The sequence below is a fragment of the Cajanus cajan genome, chromosome 2 (assembly GCF_000230855.2).
Source record: "Cajanus cajan strain Asha chromosome 2, NIPB_CcT2T_4, whole genome shotgun sequence".
In the NCBI taxonomy this organism is placed as follows: domain Eukaryota; kingdom Viridiplantae; phylum Streptophyta; class Magnoliopsida; order Fabales; family Fabaceae; genus Cajanus; species Cajanus cajan.
In genome coordinates, this window is record NC_138518.1 from 57,887,404 (window position 1) to 57,906,460 (window position 19,057).

General features: G+C 33.8%; 2 protein-coding genes, 1 long non-coding RNA gene and 1 pseudogene across 3 annotated transcripts; 2 read left to right on the forward strand and 2 right to left on the reverse strand.

The window, feature by feature from the left end:
• The first annotated feature begins 95 nt into the window (after positions 1-95).
• On the forward strand, positions 96-3,366 carry LOC109789826 (uncharacterized). Its single transcript, XM_020348862.3, has 4 exons — positions 96-453; positions 2,154-2,282; positions 2,464-2,648; positions 2,738-3,366. The coding sequence occupies exons 1-4, from the start codon at positions 244-246 to the stop codon at positions 3,129-3,131; spliced, it is 918 nt and encodes a 305-aa protein (XP_020204451.2). The 5' UTR covers positions 96-243; the 3' UTR covers positions 3,132-3,366.
• A 667-nt stretch (positions 3,367-4,033) lies between these two features.
• Positions 4,034-4,846, reverse strand: LOC145954399 (uncharacterized). The gene is made up of 2 exons (XR_014431611.1): positions 4,715-4,846; positions 4,034-4,570 (listed from the first exon to the last, which is right to left on the reverse strand). It is a non-coding gene; the product is annotated as an uncharacterized LOC145954399 (long non-coding RNA).
• On the forward strand, positions 4,411-13,869 carry LOC109789836 (disease resistance protein RPM1-like; annotated as a pseudogene).
• Positions 13,870-15,081: 1,212 nt separating this feature from the next.
• On the reverse strand, positions 15,082-17,602 carry LOC109789828 (small ribosomal subunit protein eS8). Its single transcript, XM_020348864.3, has 5 exons — positions 17,447-17,602; positions 17,300-17,372; positions 16,744-17,080; positions 15,887-16,056; positions 15,082-15,407 (listed from the first exon to the last, which is right to left on the reverse strand). Exons 1-5 carry the CDS (start codon positions 17,448-17,450, stop codon positions 15,332-15,334), a joined length of 660 nt encoding a protein of 219 aa, XP_020204453.1. The 5' UTR covers positions 17,451-17,602; the 3' UTR covers positions 15,082-15,331.
• Positions 17,603-19,057: the final 1,455 nt, after the last annotated feature.

The window sequence follows — 19,057 nt, forward strand, 5'->3', positions numbered from 1 at the left end:
TCTGCCATTTGGATTAGGTGACAAGGCCCAAGATCTTATTGCTATACATGGTTAAAGCCCAGGAACAAAATGTGTAATAATATGGCTGTCTTGTGTCCGACCAAAAAAAAGAAAAAAAAAACTGTGTTGTTCACACTGATTCTGATTCCGTTTTCTGCAACGATTTTGTGTTCTTCCTAGAAAACTCAGACCTTGAATTGTGGGTGCTTACAAGACTTGTAATTGTCGTCTTTAGGAATCTCAATGATGGGTTTCTCAGTGGCAGCTTCGTTGGGTACCCATGTTGTGCTTAGAGACACTCATCAAACAAAATTCAAGTGCCAATTTTTGTGCGGAACAGAACAGAATAATAGAATTGGTTTTGAATTTTCAAAGCACAAGGGCATCCATAGAGCAATTTTTGTTAGCAAGCAAGAGTTCACTGAGTTGGATGAGAGGAAGAGCCCTGACGAGGTACCATTTACCGTTTCCTTGTTCAAGTTAGTACCTTTTGCTTATTTGTTTAGTTCTTGGTGCATATATTTGATGGGAATTGGTGAAAATGGAAAGTCGTTTCTGTTGTGAAATTTTCTGTTTAGTTGGATTGCTTGAAGAGTAGCTACTAGATCCATGTAACCTGTGGTGTGGGGTGACAACTAATAATAGCTATATTGTGTTTCGGTTCATAGTGTATGTCCCTTGGTAAAATGTGTTTCTGGAATGTCATTGATTGAAGAGTTTCCTGCTTTACTGAGATGGGAAGCTAGGAATTGGTATTATTGTAGAATTTTCAATTTGTTGATGGAAATTGATAATTTTTGTTTTGTATTAGTTCTTCTTTTGTTGTTGTTATTGTTGTGTTTTGTGAATGTTAAAGTACTGAATAGGGAGACAAATACACAAATGTGTAGGTTTTAGGACCGCTTGCTAACAAAATTTATTAATGTGAGGGGCATTGCTGGGGTTCCTCTTATGAAAGTCAGAAATAATGATTGGTGAATAATTTTAATGAGATTGCTAAGTAGTGATGATCTTTTAGCGAATTTCTAATGGACCTAATTGTTGAAAATACTGTCATCAAGAGACAATGAGATTTAATCTGATGACATCCGCATAAGAATCCTAGAGTTTCAATTTAATTTGAAGTGTTAAGTACGTTTTTAGTTCCTCAAGTTTGGGGTAAATTTGGCTTTAGTCCGTCAAATTTAAATATGATCTTTTCCATCTTTGTAATTTATAAAAAAAAAAAAAACTCGTGTCAGTCCCTCACACCAATAGTATCACGGATTGAGTTAGTTATACAACATTAGTTGGATTTATTGTGATGTTTTCGCTTATAAAGACACTGGTAGGTGAATTTTGTGCAACAAATTTAGTAATAGGTGAGCCCTTTTGACAAATTTATTGATGCTATTTGAACACAATTTTTAAATTACATGGACTAAAAAAGTTAATTTTCAAATTGAGGTACCAAAAACAAATTTACATCATATTTGAGAGACCAAAAACATATTTAAGTCAAACATAATTTAGTTCTCATTGAAAATTTACATTTTCTAACATTTAATATTATTTGTATCTACAAGGTTTCAGGTTGGCTAGTCATGACACTCAGTTTTTAGTAGGGTTTTGGATAGTTGTGGGTTTCTGCCTTTTCTACTGTCCCTTGATAATCTGCTTCCTCAAAGAATTCCGAATTTTGTTTTCAATTTTCATTTTTTTAATTTTTTTTCTGGATACCACTTGGTGGATGCTGGTACGGATTATAGTAAATGTCATTAATGGATAAACCTCATTCAAGGGAGCAATATATGATGGACAGTTTTGCATGACCTGGGTATATTATATCTAGTTTGGACTTGAGGCAATATATTTCTGGCTTAATCAGGAAGTTGTCACTCTAAGGATTTTTGGACTTAACATTTCAACCCCTTCGTGTTTCTTGGTGTTAGATGCGGCTCTCTGAAGGAATAAAGAAATAATAGCTCTAGCTTTTGGTATAAATTTGTATTGGCAGGGACTGATTTACAAATGAGTTCTCTAGAAAAGCATTTTGCAGAGTTCTTCTTTGCTGTTAACTTGTTCCTTCTGTTTACATACCAAGAATTTTTGTCCTTTGAAATTCCAGTGAAAATTTAGGAAACTGAATGCTCCCTTTATTTAATATATTACAGGTTAAAGAAGAGATTAAAAAATGTTATGAACTCATAAACAGATTAGGGAGAGGAGCTCTGTATCTGGGTTCTTCAAGGTTGGGACCAAGCCATGCACATTACGTGCAAGCACAAGGGCTGGCTAAAGAGGCAAGTAAATTCTTACGGTAGCTAGCTTCCTGCCACCTTTTTTTGGCTTACTTGCTGGTGGGTATTATGTAAGAAACCATTCGATTGTGAGCTAAACACATTGTTTCTGGCATTAACAATGGTGATAGTGACAAGGGTCTTTGTAAGTTATGATTATTTTTTTGAATATCTTATTGTGCAGATAGCAAATCTTTTGGACTGCACTTCTTGGTCAGGGGCTGGACCAGGGCTAATGGACGCTGTTACTCAAGGTGGCATGCTAGCAGGAAAACCAGTTGGTGGGTTCAAGATAGGAAAAGAAGCTGGGGAGTGGACAGCATCTAATTTTCATCCATACTTACCATCAGAAAATTACCTCACGTGCAGGTAATCTACCACCAGTGCGTAATAGCTTGTACTATTTATATTTAAGCAATTGCAGCTTAGATAGTTAGGTTGTTTTAACTTGACTTCAGATTTTTCTCTGCACGGAAGCATGGGCTGGTGGATGCTGTAGTGAGGAACAATTCATTTGATAAGACTGCTGTTGTTGCCCTTCCTGGTGGGATTGGTACTCTAGATGAGATGTTTGAGATACTGGCACTGATTCAGCTGGAACGGATTGGATCAGAGCTTCCCGTTCCCTTCCTGTTGATGAACTATGATTCATTTTATTCAAAGCTGCTTGACTTTTTAAATGATTGTGAGAATTGGGGAACTGTCTCTAGAGGAGAGGTTGCATCATTGTGGAAGATTTGTAACAGCAACTCAGAAGCTTTGGCTTACCTGGCAGATTTCTATGGCATTTCCTCAAGTGACCGTAAGAATGTAACTAAATTGTGTAGCACGCATGAGTCACCCTCCTCATAAGAATTTTTCTTTCCTATTTTTTCCCCGGAATAATTGCCTGCTATTTCTAAAAGGCATGAGCTGTAGAATACTCTCCTGAACCATTGTACTATTACCAAGTTTTATGGTTGACATTTTTGGCTTGTGTAGTAGCATGTTCTGACTGCATATAAAGTGTATCTTAGGATTCATCTGTAATCATATTCGTGATTTGGATAAAGTTGTAAAAGTAAAGGAGTTTTCTCTAATTGTCATATCCCAACTGTTGTGAGGTTATTTTCCAACTTCCTTTCTTTGGTTGATTTTGTCTTCAAGTGCCATTTATGGAAAAAAAAACGAGTTATTATAATAGACTCTGTGTATGTATGTCATTGTTTTACTAACGTATGCAATCCACACACAATTGAACTGGGCCGAGGCACCTGGATCATAAAAGATTGGCTATTTGACCTCCTCTTTCGAGGAGGTTTGCATTTCTTTGTGGAGAATCGAGATTTCTCTGTACCTGGTTAACAAGTTTAAAAACTTTCTTTTCTATCCCTTTAAACTGTTTAGCTGCAAAGTTCAGACGCACATTGTTAAGAAAAATAGTTGGTAATGGAATCATGAGCCTAAAATTACAGAGCCAATAGATCATTCAAACGCCATTATTCCTAAAAGGCAACTAAGTTGCCTAGCAGCGTAGTTAATTTGTTGGTACGCACAAATGATACAATCATCTAGCACGTCCTCCATAAACAATATAACTAAAATTATTGATTAATTACATTAACAGATCAGCTAAATCACAATATTCACAACATAATTAGTTTTCACACTTTTAGTTTCTTACGTGTATGATCTTGTTCAAGGAACTACCCGACTAAATATGGACATTTTTTTTAAATGAAGATTCAAACCTTGATTTTGTGTTACCACCAGAGTTGAAAGTAATGCATAGGATCTTATATTCAAATTTTAGTACAGTATTTGTAATTCCAATAAATCTTTATAAAAAAAAAACCTGTTCCGCTAGATCCTACCCTTATAGTGTTTTTGGACAAAGGAATGAGGCCATGCCAAAATTATAACTGACACCAATATTACGTGTCACTTTTATATTGGTACAACCAATTACAATGAAAAGCATGATCCATTTAAACAATTGTATACACTATAAATTAGCTGAATAAATAATAAACAACGAGGAAGGAAAACTCATAGTCCTTTCCATATTATGGTCTACAGACTTGGCTATATATAATGTTGAAGAACATAGAGTTTTGCACTCACCACAAAGCAAAAAACTGAACTAGGCTAAATGGCAGAAACTGCAATGTCCTTGGCTGGTCAGTATGTGCTTCCAAAATTTATGGAAGTAGTCAATATGCTGACAGGTCTCCAGAAAGAAGTTGAAGACACTAAAGATGAACTGGAGAGCTTTCAAGATTTCATCAATGATGCTGATCAAGTGGCTGAAGCTGAAAAAGATAACAATAGGCGTGATAGAATCAAAAAAAGGGTGAAGCAGATGAGAGAAGTAGTTTTTCGCATGGAAGATGTCATCGATGAATATATGATCTGTGAGGAAAGACAACTTGATGATCATGGATGTGCAACTTTACCCTGTGAGGCCGTTGACTACATCAAAACTCTGATCCTTCGCCTTCAAATAGCTTATAAGATTCGGAATGTTAAATCACTTGTTCATGGTGAAAGATATGGTTTCCAAAGCCAATTTCCTTTAGAACCGAGACCAAACAGTTGTAGAGGAAATCAAAGTGTCACATGGCACAAACTTCGAATGGATCCTTTGTTTATCAGGGAAGATGAGGTTGTGGGCTTTGATGGCCCTAGAGATATGTTGAAAAATTGGTTGATAGGGGGACGAAAAGAGCGCACTGTCATCTCTGTGGTAGGAATGCCAGGATTGGGAAAAACAACTCTTGCCAAGCAAGTTTTTGACAACAAGGAGGTCTTTGGACGCTTCGATTGCCATGCATTGATTACAGTGTCTCAATCCTACACTGTAGAAGGATTGCTAAGGGATATGTTGCAGCAATTTTGCAAAGAAAAAAAGGAGAATCCTCCACATGTTTCTACAATGGATCGAAGGTCATTGATAGATGAAGTGAGAAACCACTTGCATGAAAAGAGGTATGTTATCCTGTTTGATGACGTATGGAATGAAATTTTTTGGGATGACGTTGAAGTTGTTGTAATTGATGATAAAAATGGAAGTAGAATATTAATTACAACTAGGTACAAGAAGGTTGCGGAGTTTTGTAGGAGATCTTCTTTTATTTATGTGCATGAGCTGCAACCTTTAATTGAAGAAAAATCCTTGGAATTGTTTTATAAAAAAGCATTTCAGTATGATTTTGATGGATGTTGTCCGAAAGAACTTGTAGATATATCTGTTAAAATTGTTAGAAAGTGTAAAGGTTTACCTCTAGCAATTGTGGCCATTGGTGGCGTTTTATCAAGAAAAGAGAAAAGTGCAACTGAATGGAATCTGTTCAGTCAAAATCTAAGTCTGGAGTGTAGAAGAATCCAGCCACCAAAACCAGCCAAACAACTTTCGGTGCTGGTGAAAAAAATCAAAAGGGAAAATTACGATTTTGCCCCTAAGCTTTAGGATATTTACGAGATTGTCCTTGAAGCTTCAACTATAAATAGGCCTCCCCATTTCACTTGTAAATCAACTCAGAAATTACTCAAAAACACAAGTTTCCTCTTGTAGAGTGAGTGTTTGTTGAGTGAAGAGTTCTGTATTCCCACAATTTGTGGAAGGCGGTAATAAAATATTTTCGGAGTTGGTCCCGTGGATGTAGCCCTAGTGTAAGGGTGAACCACGTAAAATTCTTGTGTTGTCTACTTTCTTTTCTTTCTTTATCTATCATCATCTAGCTAGTTTTATTTATTTGTTGCCGCCTACATGGCTGAATCCGCCTAAATGGCTGGTTTTATTAACATGTTTCTGCTTTCTTTCCCAACAACTGGTATCAGAGCCGGTTGTTTCTGCTAAACAGCTGGCGAGAGTACTGTTCAAGTAATAGTATTTTGTGAAAAAAAAAAATACTATTTACGTGAATAGTGAATAGTGCAAATTGGTCTTCATCACCAATTTGGCAGAAGTTTGCAGAAGCGATTCGAGAAGAAGCAGATAAGTCATGGAGAGCAACACAGGCACCATGGTGAAATTGACGGCAACAAATTATTCATTGTGGAAGTCAATGATGGAGGATCGTCTTAATTTATTGGACCTTTACGATCCAATTGAAGGCGATGGATCGAAGCCCGAAAAGATGTCCGATGGTGATTGGAAGAAATTAAAGAAGAAGACTTTAAGTACCATCCGTCAATGGGTGGATATTACTCTCTATAATCAAGTGTCCAAAGAAACAGATCCCCAAGTTCTTTGGAAGAAGCTAGAGAGTATGTACGAGACAAAGAATGCTCAATCAAAAATATTCATGATGCGAAAGCTCATGAATTTGAAACTACAAGAAGGACGAGCCGTAGCGGAGCACCTGAATGACTTCGAAGGCCTAGTCATGCAACTAATTTCAGCAGGCTTAACGCTTGAAGATGAGATGCAAGCATTGCTACTCTTGGGGTCATTACTAGACAGTTGGGATACTTTAGTGGTATCCTTAAGTAATTATGCACCAGAAGGCAAAGTATCATTGAATATGGTTAGAAATAGCATACTCAATGAGGAGATCCGAAGAAGAGATGTTGCCAAAAATGAGACTCATGCTCTTGTCACAGAACGCAGGAGTCGAAGTAAAAGCAGAACACCAAGAGGCCATAGAGATCATTCCAAGTCCAGGGAAAGACGCAGTTGCTACAACTGTGGCAAGCCAGGCCATCTCAAGAAAAATTGTAGATTCTTGAAGAAGGAGATCCAGGACAAGAATCAGGCAAATGACAGAAATACTGCAGCAACAACATCAGCCAGTGATGATGAAATAACACTCTTATGTAATCAAGGAGAGTGTTGTCATATTGCAGAACCAGATGAGGAATGGATTATCGATTCGGCTGCCTCATACCATTGTGTTCCCAAGAGGGAATACTTTACCACCTACAGAAAAGGAGATTTTGGCCACGTAAACATGGGGAACAAAAGTACTTCACAAATAGTGGGAATTGGTGACATCCACTTACAAACTGGTGTTGGGTGCACATTAATACTGAAAGATGTGCGGCATATTCCAGATATACGTTTGAACCTGATTTCTGTGAATGTGCTGGACAAGGAAGGATATGAACATTCCATGAAAGGTGGCAGATGGAAACTCACCAAGGGAAACTTGGTGGTAGCAAAAGGGAAGTTATGTTGCACGCTTTACAAGACATATGTAAAGGTGTGTAAAGGACAACTAAATGCAGTGGAAAATGATGCTTCACCTAATTTATGGCACAGACGACTGGCGCACATAAGTGAGAAAGGATTACAACTTTTGGCCAAGCAGTCCCTTATTCCTCAAGCCAAAGGAGATTTTTTGAACCCTTGTGATTATTGCGTATTCGGTAAGCATCATAGAGTATCATTCAAAAAGAGCTCCAATCGGAAAAAGAATAAGTTGGAGCTAGTACATTCTGATGTATGTGGTCCCATGGAGGTAGAATCACTTGGTGGCAATAAATACTTTGTCACATTTATTGATGATGCTTCACGAAAGACATGGGTATACCTGCTACAAGCAAAAAGTCAGGTATTCCAATGTTTTCAGCAGTTTCATGCCATGGTAGAAAGGGAAACAGGAAAACAGTTGAAGTGTATCCGAACAGATAATGGTGGAGAATACATCTCAAAGGAGTTTAAAGATTATTGTTCCAAGTATGGTATTCGTCACGAGAAAACTGTTCCTGGCACACCTCAACACAATGGCATTGCAGAACGGATGAATCGTACAATTGTGGAGAAGGTACGATGTATGCTCAGAATGGCTAAACTACCAAAGCCATTTTGGGGAGAAGCTGTACAGACTGCTGTCTATCTCATCAACAGATTACCATCAGTACCATTGGGTTTTGATATTCCAGAGAGAGTTTGGGCAGGAAAAGAAGTAAGTTACTCTCATCTGAAAGTCTTTGGCTGCAAAGCATTTATGCACGTGCCAAAGGAACAAAGATCAAAGCTGGATGATAAAGCCATTCCTTGTGTTTTTGTTGGATACGGAAATGAGGAATTTGGTTACAAGCTATGGGATCCAGAAAGGAAGAGAATTGTCAGAAGCAGAGACGTAATATTCCATGAGCACGAGACGATAGAAGATCTAAAAGGTGGGGAAGCTGCAAAACCTATGGAAGATGGTGTTAATCCAACATCTCATGTTCCATCAGAATGTGCCACTGATGGAAGACAAACCCAAGAACCAGAATATGAGACAGAAGAGCCAGTCTTTGGGGATGAAGAAAGCATAGATGAAGAAGTTGTTGTACCTGATACAGAGGCTAATGAGCAGGGGGAGCCATCCTATACCTCTGGGCAAGTAGAACCACAAATAAGAAGATCTACCAGAGAACGCCAACCATCTACAAAGTACCCCAGTTCTGAATACATCCTCATTGCTGATGAGGGAGAGCCTGAAAGCTTCCAAGAAGTGCAGTCTCATAAAGACAAAGGCTGCTGGGTGAAGGCAATGCAAGAGGAAATGGATTCTTTAAAAAGGAACAATACATATGAATTAGTACAGCTGCCAAAAGGAAGAAGAGTACTCAAAAATAAATGGGTATTCAAACTAAAGAAAGATGGTGATAAGCTAGTCAGACATAAAGCGAGACTCGTGGTAAAGGGTTTCAGCCAAAAGCAAGGTATTGACTTTGAAGAAATTTTTTCTCCAGTTGTTAAAATGTGTTCTATCAGAGTCATACTAGGACTAGTAGCAAGCATGGATCTGGAGTTGGAGCAGCTTGATGTAAAGACAGCTTTTTTGCATGGTGATTTAGATGAAGAGATCTATATGGAGCAACCTGAAGGCTTTGAGGTCAAAGGAAAAGAAGATATGGTTTGCAAGTTGAAAAAGAGCTTGTACGGATTAAAACAAGCTCCACGACAATGGTATAAGAAGTTTGACTCGTTCATAAAAAGTCAAGGTTTCAAAAGAACAGATGCAGATCCTTGTGTGTATATCAACAGATATCCAAATGGTAAATTCCTTATCCTTCTCCTATATGTGGATGATATGCTAATTGTAGGCCAAGATGTTCAAATGATCAAAAATCTAAAAGTAGAATTGTCAAAGGCATTTGACATGAAGGACATGGGCGTAGCAAAGCATATCTTAGGAATGGACATCATCAGAGATAGGAAAGCAGGAAAATTGTGGTTATCACAAGAAAGATATATTGAACGGGTTCTAGAGAGGTTCAATATGAAAAATGCTAAGCCTGTCATTACACCACTTGCTGGGCATTTCAAACTCAGCAAGAGATCATGTCCAATAACAAAGGAGAAAATGTCAACAATTCCATACTCTTCAGCAGTCGGAAGCTTAATGTATGCTATGGTGTGTACAAGACCAGATATCGCTCATGCTGTTGGCGTCGTGAGTAGGTATTTATCAAATCCCGGGAAGACACATTGGGAAGCAGTAAAATGGATCTTGAGATACTTGAGAGGAACATCCAAACTGTGTTTAAGATTTGGAGGAGCCAAACCAATTCTTGAAGGCTATACAGATGCAGATATGGCTGGAGACCTTGATGATAGAAAATCCACTTCAGGATATATATTTACTTTTTCAGGGGGAGCTATATCATGGCAATCTAAGTTGCAAAAATGCATTTCCTTATCCACAACTGAAGCAGAATATGTTGCGGCTACTGAAGCTGGAAAGGAGATGTTGTGGATGAAGAAATTTCTTCAAGAATTAGGGTTGAAGCAAGAGGAATACATAGTTTATTGCGATAGTCAAAGTGCTTTAGACTTGAGCAAGAACACTATGTATCATTCTCGGACCAAACATATTGATGTAAGATATCACTGGATTAGATTGGCCATTGAAAAGCAGTTATTCCAGTTAAAGAAGATTCATACAGATAGAAATGCTGCTGATATGCTAACAAAGAATGTGACCAGAGAAAAGCTCAGACGATGTATCGAGCTTGTCGGGATGACTGTGGCTGGAGGGGGAGATTTGTAGAAGAATCCAGCCACCAAAACCAGCCAAACAACTTTCGGTGCTGGTGAAAAAAATCAAAAGGGAAAATTACGATTTTGCCCCTAAGCTTTAGGATATTTACGAGATTGTCCTTGAAGCTTCAACTATAAATAGGCCTCCCCATTTCACTTGTAAATCAACTCAGAAATTACTCAAAAACACAAGTTTCCTCTTGTAGAGTGAGTGTTTGTTGAGTGAAGAGTTCTGTATTCCCACAATTTGTGGAAGGCGGTAATAAAATATTTTCGGAGTTGGTCCCGTGGATGTAGCCCTAGTGTAAGGGTGAACCACGTAAAATTCTTGTGTTGTCTACTTTCTTTTCTTTCTTTATCTATCATCATCTAGCTAGTTTTATTTATTTGTTGCCGCCTACATGGCTGAATCCGCCTAAATGGCTGGTTTTATTAACATGTTTCTGCTTTCTTTCCCAACATGGAGTTGGAAAGGAATTCCAAGTTAACTAGTATAACAAAAATTTTAGGTTTAAGTTATGATGATTTGTCGTACAATCTCAGATCATGTTTGTTGTATTTTGGAATGTATCCCCAAGATTTTGAGGTTAAATTTGATAGATTGATTAGGCAATGGATAGCTGAAGGATTTGTCAAACTTGAAAGAGAAAAATCTTTGGAAGATGTTGCACAACAATATTTAACAGAGTTGATCCTTAGAAGTTTGGTGCAAGTATGTTCATTTACCATTGATGGAAAAATTAAAGGATATCGTGTTCATGACTTACTGTAATATCATAATGTTTTTAGATAACAATATTCTCAACATTATTATTAAATGTAATTGAAAGTTTTAGTTATGATAATATATATATATATATATATATATATATATATATATAATAGAGAATAAGTATAATATTTTCATTATATATATCAAAATTTTATTACAACATTTTTAGTAAAATAAAATTATAAAATATTTATTCCTAATTATATAATTATTATGATTTAATTAATAAAATAGAATCACCAAATATTTATAATTTTATTATTATTTTAAATCAAATTCTTAAATTTTAGTTAGTATAATTAAAATAAAAAAATACTAGTGTTTTATTTTATAAAATCTTATATTCAGTAAACTAAATATATATATATATATATATATATATATATATATATATATGTATGTATAATATCCAATTATATTATAATTATTTATAATATCTTTTGATAATTAGATAACAAAACAACTTATTATAAGGTAATAGACATATAAAATGAAATGGTTTAATGGTTTGTGCAGTTATACATAGGAGAACTTTGTTTATTTAAAATTTTACCTACTACTATATTTATTATTTATGTTATTTTCTTTGTACATTTATCTAGTGAGGTGTCCCTAACCTCATTTATTTGTTTAACCTATGGTTATTTTTATCCATAATAATTATTAAGGTGTTCATATTTTATATTGTTTAATTATTTATATCATTGATATTTTTAATATATTCCTTTTACGTAAATATATTTATTGTAAATATATTTTATAATCAACTATGATATAGTTGTGATATTTTAAACCTGTCTTATTATTATTTCTTCATGTATTTATCTTCATAAATATTGTTCTATAGTTTGAATTATTTATAGCTGGAGGTTTGATATTGGGAATTTAAATGAGTAAGCATTTATGGTAAAATATTCTGTTGATATTTGATTAATATTACAATAATGCTCATTTATCCTGACTAGTCACTATTAAAATAATTCAAATTTTATTATTTAATTTTTATGTTACTATAAATAATCTTGTTCTTTTAATTATATTTATTTAATAAGTGTTCTCACTCCTTATTTCTTGTTGTGAAAAAAAAATTAATATATCATAAAATAGATAGATCTACTACTCCTATGAGGCCCTTTCACTTCCGTTATTACTGCAGTTTTTCCGGGTACCAGTTGGGTCATGGACGCATCTGCAAATGCCGTTACATTTCAAGGAATAGGATTATCAACCTTTGCGTTTTCACCAACCCAGCAAAATCCTGTTATCATAGATGATCAAATAGTAGTCACTTTTTATCTCCCTCCAACCAATCATGTTAACCAAATAGTGAACTTATATCAACCTAATATGTAAATATCATATAATTAGTGTAGAAAATAAGTAGATTATAAGAATGTACATTATTATAAATATATTTTTTTGTTTAAGATATGATGCAAATATAAAGAGCTATATGTAAGCGATGGTATGAAAAATAAAATTTTGGTTTATGTATAATAATATTAATTATATAAAGTATATTATTATTATTTACGTATAATATTGAAGTTAATATTAATACGACTAGACGTTACACTTACTACATGAAATGATCCTTGGAAAAATCAAGGATATAGGATTTTGTCGGTATATTGGTGAACATGATCAATCAGTGTCAAGTGGGCTTGTTCGTCGCCTAACAATAGCAACATGTTCCAATGATTTAATTGGAAGCATTGAAAGCTCACACACTATCCATTCTAATTACCTCAAATAATGGATTATCTGAACACTTTGTAAGGAGTATCCCAACAAAATACATGCTATTGAAGGTACTTGATTTTGATGATTCTCGGTTATTTTATGTTCCTGAAAATTTGAGAAATTTAATCCACCTGAAGTATTTGAGCCTCAAGAAAACATGGGTAGAAAGTCTACCAAAATCCATTGGTAAGCTCCAAAACTTGGAGACCTTGGATGTACGACAATCACTTGTGTTTGAGATGCCAAAGGAGATTGGCAAGCTTAGAAAGCTACGATATCTTTTGGCTAATACTATATCTTCCATTCAATTGAAGGATAGTCTTGGTGGCATGACATCCCTACAAAAATTAAGTTTACTGAGTATAGATGATGATGGAGTTGTGATTAGAGTTCTAGCAAAGCTAAGGCAATTAAGGGATCTAAGGATGTATAAATTTAGGGGAGAATATGGAAAGACTCTATGTTCCTCAATAAATGAGATGCCACTTTTCGGGAAACTATATATTTATACAGAGAATGAAAATGAAGCAATTGATTTGCACTGTATGTTGCTCCTCTCTATGCTTAGGAAGCTTTACCTGCATGGAAACTTAGGAAACTTGCCAAATTGGATTCCACAACTCCAAAATCTTGTGAAACTCTTCTTGGTGTACTCCAACTTAACTAATGATCCTTTGGAATTTCTAAAGGATTTGCCGAGTTTGATGTTCCTCTCTATTGGCGATCGTGCTTATGAAGGTGAAACTTTGCCTTTTCGATATGGAGGGTTTCAAAAACTACAGGAACTAGAGCTCAAATATTTGCGTAACTTGAATTCCATCTTCATTGACAAAGGAGCACTGCAGTCTTTGGAAAAGCTTTGGTTAACAAGCATCCCCCAACTCAAAACAGCACCTTCTGGCATTCAACACTTAAAGAAACTTAAAGTTCTTCATGTCTTGGATATGCCAATTGAATTTGAGCAGCACATTGCTCCCAGTGAAGGACAAGAACACTGGATCATCCAACATGTGCCCCTTGTACGTATTTGGTCAAAGTTTTATCGCAAACCTCGAGAAATAACCAACACAAGTCGTCTCTCGGAGCGTTAGAAATCATAAGGCATCCAACTTTGGAAATAAAAGGTGACTTTTTTTATTCTTCTCATAACTCTATAGATTTAATGAATAATAATTAGTGACTTAATCAGTGAATATCCATATTCAACATACATTATTATTATTTATATTTTTATTATCTTCTTTTTGTATAATTATTCAACTAGTATATGTATTTATAAAAAGGTTAGTTTAAAAAATACATCAATCAGATTTTTTTTCCCTCTTTTGAATTATCTTCTTTATTATTATGTTTCTTTTATAATAGTAGAATGATATTCACTGGCTAATTCTTTTCGATAAAAAGAAGTAAGCATTAAATTTTCTAATTCCTAATCTGATTACTTTTACCTCCTTTTTTCTCTTCTAGTCCTTGTTTTATTGTTCTTTCTCTACATCACTCGTAGAAGTTAGGGATAAAATTGTCTAACAATAAGAAAATATAAGGTATTGGTACGGGCATTCAACAATAGTTACGGTTTAGAATTGGTAGGTGTTGATGGTTTCTAATGTTCATGGTTGAAGCATAGTGTATATTTTTCTCCCCAAATTTCAATGCTTTAATTCAATTTCGTGCAATCATAAATTTTAGGAAAGCATTATGTGAAGATTTGTAAGAGGGGCTTTCAAGGTTTTTGGATGTCTGACTCATCATTATAAACCAAGGGTTAGAATGATATCACTTGTTGAGCTGAGCTATTGAAGTGATGCTTGGCCTAGTGTCTCACATAAGGGCAGATAAATCCAGAACTTGAATTGTAAGTTTTATTTCTTTGATTCTCTCCTTTTCAGCACTGTACTACCAAAATAAATGCAGAGTTTTTGACAATTGGAAACCGAAGATTACCTCAAGTTCACTCTTGCTACGCCTTGAAATGGTGGATTATGGATTATAGACATCGAGGTGCAAGATTCATCATTTTCTCATATGGTGTAATTCCTAAGCTTCCTTCTTCTCTTGTCTTTTGTTCTTTTCGGGAATGTGTTCAGAATAAAAATCCCAACTGTAACTTCATGTAGTAATATGAATTCTTATGTAAATCTAATCTAACATTATTTCTTTTAAATACATTGATTGTGTCTGTTTTAATGCCTTTATAAAATGGTCACTTGTAAGTAAAATGATATTTTTACCATTCTTTCTCTACACTGCAAGTAATAATAAACATGCTTGTAGTTCTGTAGAATGATATTTTGTCTCAATGTACGATTCAATTCGTCGGGAAGCTAAGATCACAAATCAAAAAGAAACACTCATTTTAAGAATTCACATAATTAAGTTTCCAAATTAAACTACAAATGAAAATAATTCCAAGGACAGTTGCTAGTTTAATAATCAACTTGAACAGAACTCACTATGAAGTAAACAATTAAAAGTTACTTTGGCTATAATTAAACCAACCCATACAACCCTCCCGCCCAAGAAAGTAGAGCTACTGGCAAAACTGATCATCTGATTGTTCGAGTTCGAAGAGAGAATATCTTAAGCAGCACCCTTTCCCTTCTTCCTCTGAAGCTTCTTCATGTAAAATTCTAGCTCTTTACCCTCTAATATATATCTGCCAAAAATCCACAAGACATTAACAGTCAGAACAATTAAATTTAAAATTAAAGAAAATTGTTCCCTTGACAATACTTTCAACTATAGTTCCTTTTGCCAGTAAACCTTACAAGTGAGCATCTAACAAACTCTTAATTTAAATTTGAAGTCAGCATCACCAAACATACAGATTAGATGACAACATTGCTAATAAGGAACAACACTACTGATACATGTCCATGTCATGCAATTCCTTTCCACAGAGCGAATCACAACCGTATGGAGATCTTAACATAACACAATGTTTTAACATTTGATAAACTAAGTTTCTTTTTTTTCAGGCTGCCCTATCATGATTTAAATTCTAGCTCTTTATATTATTGTTTATATACTTTTGCTAATGGGATAATTGTTCTAACTATGAAAAAACAATTCTAAAATTTACAGGAAGGCATGTACTTATCTCTGATAGCTAAATGAGTACAAAAGTTAACATACCCATCAGCACGGCCACATTGGCCAGGTCGGGATGAGATACAGGCCAAAAGGCGACCACCTCCAAATTGTTCTTCAATGTGAGGATCAAGCACCCGGTTCTGTTTACGCTTTTCCAACTTTCTTAAAACATGGTTACTCTTCTTCACCTCCTCAGTTGCAGCTTCGCCATCCTGTTTGAAGAAAAAGATGAATGACGTAAAGAAACAGACTAAGGTTATCATCATGCAAACAAGAAAAACAGAATCTATTTTCTTTGAATAAAAAAAAATAACAGTCGATAAAAAAACAATAACCATATTTTAATTCTAAAAATTAAACTATTTCATATAACATCAGCAGCAACTCAGTTCCTGAACTCATTTTATATATATATTTTTTGCATTGAGACTTTACAGCCACTGAATAATTCAAAACTAAAATGAGTTTAGTTATATTCACCATCAGTGTACAACATGATTACACAGACATCCAATAAGGATATATCCTGTCACCACATGATATTGATTAAAAGAATTACGTAGTAAAATGCCTGGGTAAAAAAGTTCCACATTTGCAGTGCATACAGATTAATTTGTTATTAAAAAAATAGAGATTTAGTGGAATTGCAAAAAAGTGCATCATAACCAATTATAGTCCTCAAAGCACCTACAGATAAAACTGAGCAATAAACTGGATAGCCATATTGAAAGTGAAGTATAAACCACACAATAAAGGAAAGATGAAAGCTTCCAAGTTCCAACAACCAACAATGACAAAGGCTATTCCTACATTCCACATACTGTTTAGTTCGGAAAGCATCTAAAAGAGAACTATATGCGACACACATATATTATTAACACACACATACAGTATTGTACCTCTCCTTCTTTCTTGGCAGAAGCAGCAGCACTCTTCTTCTTGCGCCCAATATCAACACCATAATGCTGCAGATACCACTGCTTGAAGGGCGCAGCATCAACCTGAACGATAGCACTCTTGACCAATGTCTGAGTCCGAACCAGCTCATTGTTGGATGCATTATACACCACATCAAGGATCCTTGTCTTACGGGTCACAGCCTCACTCCCCCAAGAGTAGTTACCAGTGTCAAGCCTCAAAGCACGCCACTTCACATTCCCACCACGAACCCTAATCCTCCTAACCGTCTTGTTGCTCGATAGCTTTGTGTTCGCTGGCTGCCTCCCAAGCTCGTACCTGCAAGCAAACACACACCCATTAAACACATAACATTCGTCTGAAAATTAAATTGGGAAAAATACAACTTCTGTAGTAAAAATTAGGGTTTCACTATGATAACCCTTTGATAATGAGTTTTAACTCTGGTTTTGATTAGATCGAATAAAAACAAATGATGAAACACAAAATATTGAATTGACTGAATATAGTGAATAATAATAAGGTAGAAGAATTTACTTTCTCTTCTTTCTCCAAGCTTTCTTCTTGCCACCAGTGGCGCGCCTCTTGTGCATGGAATCACGAGAGATACCTGCGGAGAGTCATATGAATCAGCTTCATTATGCTTTGAGAGAGATAGGGAGAAGAGAGAAAGACGAAAAATACCCATTTTGGAAGAAGTGAACGGTGGTGCTCCTGCTGCTGCGAGCTCTGGCCGGCGACTAAACCCTCTTAGGTTTGGGAAGAAGAAGAAGAAATATAAAGGGTAGGGTTAAGATCCCATTGGGCCACTATTGGACCTTAGGTTCTTCACAAACATATTGAGGCCCATTTTTCACGTTTCAGTTGAAGCCTGCATCCATCTGAAGAGCTTTTTGGGCTTAAGAATCCTTCTCCTCGTAACCAAATTAAGAAGTTGTAAATTACTCTCTTTTAATAAATACGAATATTATATTTTAATTTTAATTTGAATCCTTATATATTAAATACGATGTGAAAGTCTTTTTAGAAGAAAAAAAATTAATGAGTAAAAATTTCTCTCAAATGAGAAAATTTTTAAGAACATTTTTAACTTTTTATCTATTTCACATTTTATTTATAAATTAAATTTTAATAATTTTTAAATAAATATTCAATAACTTTTTAATTTATTTTTAATTCATAAAATTTTAAAATCATTTATACTAAATTTAAATTTAAAACTGAAATATAATGAATATATATAAAAAAACTAAATTAAATTTATCTAAAATTAAATTCAACTAAATTATAATAATTAAATTGTTTTGCGAAAAGAATCAAACCAATCACATCACTCTTATAAAGTAGTTCTATTCGGTTTAATTTAATTTGTTAGAAAATTTGAATGAAACATTTATAGATATCATTTAGTAATTATTTTTTGCTTTTCACTTTTTTATTATATATTTTTATCCTTAAATTTATACTATTCAATTTATAATTTTTATTCTGTTTTTCATTTCATAAAAAACATATTAATGTATTTAATTATAGCAATTATAAAATATTATACAACATTAAATAAATTAATTCTAATCTATTTTATATTATAAAAATATTATAAACAAAGGTTATGTCATGTAAGTAGATGTTACATGGGAGCATTGTATTTATTCTTTTTTTATAAATTAATTGTAATTTTAATTTATTTTAATATATACTAGTATAAAAGGGACGTTTTTTGTCTCTATGAATTTTGTTTTAAAATAATCAATATTTATATATAAAATATGAAGAATTATTTATATAAAAATATTTTTAATAATTTTTCTTGAATAAAAGAGTTTTTATAAATTTTTCAACTTCATATCTAATTCAATTTTTACTTATCATAATTATTTATAAATTAAATTTTAACATCTTAGATGAAAAATCAAAATTTATAATTTATAGTAATTTAGTCAATACAATACAAAAATATATTTATTATATATAAATAAATTTTATATATAAATTAATACCATGTTTGAATATATATATATATATAATATTTAAAATTTATATAAATAGATATTTTAAATAAATAAGTTATATTTTAGATTTTTTATAAATAATTTATAATAAATAAAAAAATACATTTTTATTTATGGATAATTTATTTTGAAATATTAGTATTTAATTAATAAATAATATATGATAAATAAAAACTGAATTAGATAAGAAGTTAAAAGAATTCTTACAAAGAAAAAGTCTTTAAAAAAAATCTCCTGTAAAATAGAGGTTCGTGTTTAACATATAGATGTTTATAATAAATTA